The sequence below is a fragment of the Cibotium barometz genome, chromosome 13, assembly GCF_041138505.1.
Source record: "Cibotium barometz isolate CiBa-2024 chromosome 13, ASM4113850v1, whole genome shotgun sequence".
In the NCBI taxonomy this organism is placed as follows: domain Eukaryota; kingdom Viridiplantae; phylum Streptophyta; class Polypodiopsida; order Cyatheales; family Cibotiaceae; genus Cibotium; species Cibotium barometz.
This window is the reverse complement of record NC_141058.1, coordinates 39835348-39842325: the sequence shown is the minus strand read 5'-3', so window position 1 is coordinate 39842325 and position 6978 is coordinate 39835348. Positions and strand designations below refer to the sequence as shown.

General features: G+C 44.2%; 1 protein-coding gene across 1 annotated transcript in view; it reads right to left on the bottom strand.

Moving 5' to 3' along the window:
• Positions 1-255: 255 nt before the first annotated feature.
• Positions 256-6978, bottom strand: part of LOC147632672 (acid phosphatase 1-like) — a 47442-nt gene continuing 40719 nt past the window's right edge. Inside the window, exons 3-4 of the mRNA XM_086807477.1 lie at positions 778-987; positions 256-536 (exon numbers count right to left, since the gene is read on the bottom strand). Coding sequence (XP_086663603.1) covers positions 359-536; positions 778-987 — 388 coding nt within the window. The 3' untranslated portion in view covers positions 256-358. The remainder of the gene's footprint in view (positions 537-777; positions 988-6978) is intronic.

Here is a 6978-nt window from a genome sequence, read left to right as displayed (position 1 = left end):
TTCCTTTTCAGTTCTTCCATGGCTCAATGGTACCGTTGTATTACTTATGGTCTCATAATATAACTTTCTTTCTTTCTAAGTGTGTGCACCCAAAGGTAGACCCCTTACAGAGAAAACCTTCTCTTGTTTCTTTTTGCTTTCAGATGATAAAAAGAAGAGGAAACATTATTATAGGTGGCTTGAATGGAGGGTGCTTGCCAAAAACTCACTATCAATCATCCATGCCTTGTGAAATGCTCCACCAAAAAAGCCATGTAACTCAAAGTAGTTTTCATCACCCAAAAATTACAAAAAACAAAAATATTAGCTCTTAGCTCCAAACATTGGAGTCTTACAGCTGCTTTCAGAATAATACTGCTTAAAGAATCTGATACATGGGATTTGGAAGCTTGAATGTTCGACTCCCCGTTGCTGGCCCAACAATGTCACTCCACTGATCCCCCAACACAGTTAATATTCTATATCCTTGTTTTTCAAGTTCAATTCTTTTATTTGATTTGTATGCTTGAACAGTTAACCCAGAATCATCAACGGACCTGCAAAAAAGACCCAAGGAATGCTCCTTACACACCTAGAGATAGTGTGAAGACCAAAAATATCATGATTCATGAACCTTGAGAAAGCATTTATGCCATGGCTTGACCCTTTAAGCCTTGGGCTACTAGCCTAAGCATTTATGACATGGCCTGACCATGGAAGCCTGAGAACAAGCAACTAGCCTACAAAACAATAAAACACATCTTCAATAAATTTTCTTTCATGGAAAAGGAGCCATACCGCAAAAGCAATGATGTCCAACCTTCATACCCAGATTCGATTAAATTCTGTACAGTCAAATCCAATGCACTCTCTGGCCTTTCCGAAATAAAGAAGATGCTCCAGTTTGCGGCATAAAGTTCATGGTATAGATCTAGCACTGGAACAATCGGCAGAGCCTTGGTTTTGTTCATCCACATACCCCACATGCGATCCACAAAGCCTTTAGATCTGGTACACACAGCAAACAATCAATCAATGATCTCTCTCTCAACGGCTGAGGTTCACTAAGGCTGAGGCAACCCTCCGCAGTGCAGCTCCAAATCTGTGAGAGATGCTCCAAAGGCACAGGGACACTCCGCCACAGACAATAAATATAGAGATCTTATATGGAGTCACAGATGTTGAACTCACACAGTGACCGCCCCTTCCCTCTTCACCTGAGGGCTGATTTTTCTACCACACCACATCTCAGCCATTGAGGGGCTATTTCACAACTTCATAACATGGTTCCTTGTAGCATGTTTTCTGACTGATGGTTTTATCTAGGTAGTTAGTTTGTCTTCCTTTTCTTCCATGATACAATTACTTCAAGAATTCATTGTAGCACTTTTGGCCTCATACACCCTTTGGTCTTTTGTAGACATTGATAGCATTCTCTCTCTCTCTCTCTCTCTCTCTCTCTCTCTCTCTCTCTCTCTCTCTCTCTCCCCAAACACACTTGGATGCATGACACTCCTTTTGCAGAGAACAAGACTTGAGTGTCAACCTTAATAAAATTATACGGAGTTGCACTGACAGCCAGCCAGTAGGGAAAGTGAAAAAGAATACGTACTTAGGTGTGGTATACTCAAACCCAAAATTCCATAAGAAACCCATCGCAGAGGCAAGATTGGCCAAGAAATATGCATCTTCAGCACGTCTAGAGGCAGTGCTTCCACAAACATTTCAAACAGATACAAGGTGTCTCCTCTTTGCTTCATTAATCAGATCAGCAGGCATGTATGGGGCACAGTTTTCAGTAGTCGATGTTACATCTCTTGACTGGAGCTCAATTGAAATGTTGAAAGTTGTAGGTCATGATGCTTGTGTAGCAAATCCTCCATTCTGCATCACATTGTTTTGGCAGAATTTGCAGTCCACCCTCTACACATAGATCCCTCATTTCAGCTTGTCAATTACACACAGGTAACATAGGGCACAACCATAGTCACAAGAAACATCTGTGCCATTTCCGTTTCTGTTTCCCTTCCCCCATTCCCGTTCTTATTTTCTCATGATTGTGTATGTATTTTGACATCATGCCATTCAATTTCCATCCCGTTCCCTACTTTGTCCTGTTCCATTCCATACTTCATTGACACCTCATTGATCTTTCTCTGGGTAGGAAACGGTCCGAAGCTCCTAAACGATAACTTAGGGCATCGCTTGCCCACTTGTTTCAGTCTTCGCTTCATAATCCAAAGATACACCCAATCTCCTTCTGAGAACTTCACATCCTTTAGGTCTTTATTGGCCTGTTGAGTGTAGACCTCCTGCGCTTTAGCCAACCTATCTTTAATTGATTCCAAATCTCCTCGCAAGACATTGTGTTCGCTTCAGGTATTGAAGACGAGATTCTAGTCAATATCGACTGAAAGAATGGTCTTCCAAATACTATTCATATGGAGTCCTGCCAATAGCTGAAGAAAATGAATCATTCAAAACTGCTTGAACTAAAGGCAAATATGATTCCCACTTATCTTGCTAATCATGGACATAACACTTCACCACATCAAAGGCCAACTGGTTGTAGATTTCTGTCTGGCCATCAGTCTGTGGGTGAAATACACTGGAAAAACTCAGTATAGTACCAAAATCATCAAACAATGTCCTCTAGAAATGATTGGTAAACTTAGCATCTCGGTCTAGCACTATGGTCCTAGGGATCCCACCAATCGGGTTTTAGACCTTTTCCAATAGTTAAAAAGATAAGCGATGTCTCTATGAAGTTAAAGTAGCCTAACAGTTGGACAATGCATGATGTTTTCCATGTTTCTTGGCTAAAACCATATGTTGGACCAGAAGTGTTTAATGTTTCAGATGAACAACAGCCAGACGTGATAGACAAAGCAGAAGTCATTGAGTTTGAGTAAATCCTTCTTCATCGTTGGAAGCATGGTTCCGGTCAAAGAATACGTCAGTTCTATACGAAGTTCCAAGATCGAGGTACCCACCACGAAGCCGTTTGGCTAGACGAGGAGATCTATCAAGAGCACCCCCAATTATTGGCGGACTACTAGGAAGCCATGAACCTGCCACCACGCTATCAAGATATGCTCTCACACACGCACTCCACACACACACACACATAAGAGCATATATTCACACAAAGGCCTTCGTACTGAGTTTCTGTCAAACCTCCGGAGATGCAGGGCAGACTCAATCATAATGAAGCCTAGCACTAAGGAAAGTAGCAAATAGAAAGAATTAGTACAGCAAATAAGTAGCTGATAGGGCAAATGCACCACTAAAGATAGAAAGAATAAGAACAATATCAACTAGCCGCAACTCAGACGAAAACTTCACAATGTGAAATCTGCATGTCTGCTAATACGGCTGAATTATATACCTAGATGAATCCAGGAACATGCCCAAATTCACCTTTTAGGAACGTGCATGTTATATACTCATGGTAGTCAACCCACAAGACTATATAACTATCAACTCCATTATGCATAGCAGTATTTAATTACCATTTTTCAGCATTTATCACATTATTCTAGTCGTGTAGCAATAATGATGCACTCGGCCAGCTCTGTAGCCAACCGACCAGCATCAAAAGCTCATATAAATAGCTTTACATTGCATCACTCATTCCACATCATCATTACTTGGAGTCAAGTGTTTCCCTTCAGCACAAGGAGCATCAACGCATGAAGCATTCAGCCATCTATCAACAAAACGCAGCATCTACAGCATTCAGCCACTAGGAGCACATCAGTACCTTGCGTTTTCAACATACATACAGTTTTCAGCATACACACATATCATCGTTTTGCTACAACCCTATTGGTGAAGATTTGCAGCCTTCCTACATCCATTGGGAAGAGTGCATAGGCTTGAGATTGATCATCATTGGTGCTTCTACAGCTGTGTGAAAGTTCAGCCCGACTCTTGGTCCTCCGAGATCTTACGTTTGGCTTATCGTTAGTCCAAAGTCACTCTCTTCAGAGTAATAAAGCAAATACTATTCCAGTAACAGGATAGGAGGCCCTTCAATGGGTAATTCGGGACCCCATACAGTGTACAGTTTATCTCTCTCTCTAAATCTCTTAGAGTTTGAAGTCATAAAAGTGGATTACTAAACTCGCGAAACTCAGGATACAGAAGGCGGTGTGAGACTTGTGTGACAGGATCCTTAATTACGAATACTTCCACTGCATGTTACACACCCTCATCAGGTAGCACCTTCCTGGTCCTCCACCGCCCCTACCACCACCGTCATACGAACCTCTCCAAATTTTAGTAAGTATGATGGTAAGTGTGATCATGCTGCAGTTACTCAATTTACTCATCAATTTGAAGCACATTTTTCATTAGCTAAAATCACAGATCCACAAGACAAAGTCCATGTGGCAGCCCCCCAACTCACTGGAGAAGCTGTTACTTGGTGGCAGCATTGGTCACAACTTCACACAGACCCCATCACAAGCCAAGTCCGTTTTCATTGAAACACCTTCATGGCTGATCTCAAAGCCCGTTTTCTTCCACCACAGTACATGACCAATCTTGAGGATGAGTTTTACAAAGCACTCAGGGTGGTTCCCCTGTTTTGACCTATTCAAACAAGCTCATTACACTGGCCCAGTAGTTGGGCATATCGGAAGAAGATAAGCTCAAGCAGGTTATTCGAGGTCTAGACACTACCATTAGGTACCCAATGCGAAATTTTGAGCCTCAGACTTATGCCGGGCACTGACTCTCGCTCAAATCAGGAGCTGATGCTGAACGGAGGTAAGGTTAGCAATCATCTCCTATCTATATATTTACACCAGGGCCTCTGTTGTGAGTGTGCCCGCCCGATTTAGGTGTTTTCTCATTTTTCCCCACTCTCCATATTGTTTCCCTATTTTTACCAAGTGTGGGAGGCTGTTCTATGGCTCCTAGCTGATCCAGACACTGGCCGACTGCTGGTCTGAGTGTTCTGTATGTTGGCCGCCCCTGCTGATCCACGTCTCCATCTGTGTGCTAGCCGACTGAGTTTTGCTGTCCGACTAGAGATATGAGCAGGTTGTGAGCTTTTTACTGCTGTCGGCTGCTTTTGAGTTGGCTGACTGGCTCATAGGGGCCATATAAAATGGCCCCTTGCCCCCACACATGTAGTATTGGGTATTCCGGGATTTTCTTGTGTATATATAGCAGAGTTGCACGCCTCTCTCTCTCCTTCCCTATTGTTGTGTTTTTCTACAGTGTAGTTGCTCTTGATTTTTCAGATTTTGTCTTCATCTCTGCTGCATATTCTGACATGGTATCAGAGCTCTAGGCTCTTGATAAATCTTGGGAACTGTGTGAGCAAGAGGGGGGCTGTTTTGTTGCTGATTGGTGGACTGTTTTGGATTGTCCGGGAAGAGGAGAAGCAACAGGAAGGCGGACTGATTTGCTGGACAGCCACTTGCAGGTTTAAGTTTTTTTTTTTTCCTACCCACCCACCCTTTTTAGGTACACCCCGCAATGGCAGATTTACTTGAGATGGCTGAGAGGCACGTGAAGATCCCGACACTCCCCACATTCCCAGTGGACCGTCAATTGGACGGGAACAACTATGGCATATGGAAGGTAATGATGGAATCTGTGTTGGAGTCTTACGACCTTGCTGATTTCATTGTTGTTGGGGTTCCACGGCCAGAGTTAGAGGAAGGGGAGTTACCCTCGATTCGGATGGAACTGAGGCACAGGCACAGTTATGGGATCGTGTCAATGCCAGGGTCCGTTCCTTCATTTTCCTCAACTGCACACAGCAGGTAATCAATCATATCAAGCATATGACGCTGGTTAGAGGTATATGGCAGCATTTGGCTTCTCTCTATAACACGGTATCGCCCATGAAGAGGATCTCCTTGGAAGTACAGATGCAGGTGATGAATCCTGCAAAGTCGTCAACGATGCGGGAGCACATAAACAAGCTGCAAGCTCTTCAACAGGAAGTTCTCCAGGCTGGGAAAGAGATATCATCGGAGGATATGGCCATTACGTTGCTGTCGCATTTGCCCTCTCAGTACTCAGCATTTTACTCTTCCTTGATTACCAGTGGCAGGCTTAGTACCATCACATGCGAGGAGCTTGTGCCCATGGTCTTGGACAAGGAGGAAAGATTCACGAACCCTCCACAAGGCAGAGGTTCGGAGGCCTTAACTGGCCAACGGTCGAAAGGCCGTAATAACAAGGACAAAGGGAAGGCTTCACCGGAGAAGTCTTCTGAGAAGAAATCCGACGCAGACCGCGAGAAGCTGAAGGCAAAGAGGACCTGTAATGATTGTGGCGAGAAAGGCCACTATTGGCGGCAGTGTCCCAAGCGGAACACCGAAAAGGGTGCAGAATCCTCAGCAGCAACCGTGAAGACTCCAGCTTTTGTGCACCTGGAGGTGATGGACACCGATGTTTCATTTTCTTTGGGCAGGGAGGAGGTTGGAGGACTCTCCGCTGCGGATACTCGGGGGGATTCTAGACAGTGGTGCTTCCAGGCACATGACTCCTTCCCATTCAGATTTACACGATCTCTGCAGGTATTCTAGTCACATTCTTATTGGGGATACATCCACTATCCCAGTTCACAGTGAGGGCAGGTTGGAGATAGCTCCCAATGGCAAAGGGGGGAAGCATTCCTCCCAGGTTTTGTATGTTCCATCACTTGGTTTTCATATGTTGTCAGTACATCAGGTTGCAAGACTAGCATACGGGTGGAGTTTGATGAGCACTTTGTTGCTCTCCGGGACAAAGCAACAGGCCAGGTAGTTTGGGAAGATGGAGTGGAGAATGGAGTTATAGCTTGCTAGATGATGGCGGCAATTGGCAAGAATTTTCCAGTACAGATGTTGATAGTTCTTGTGTTCGTCAGTCAGAGGAAACTTTACAAGTAACCTATACTCTGATGTCTCGTGGCATTCGGGACAGAGAAATTCTTGTAGTTAAGGAAGCTCTTTCCACGGGGACCTATTGGAAAGCTAGGCAGGTGGCAGTTGA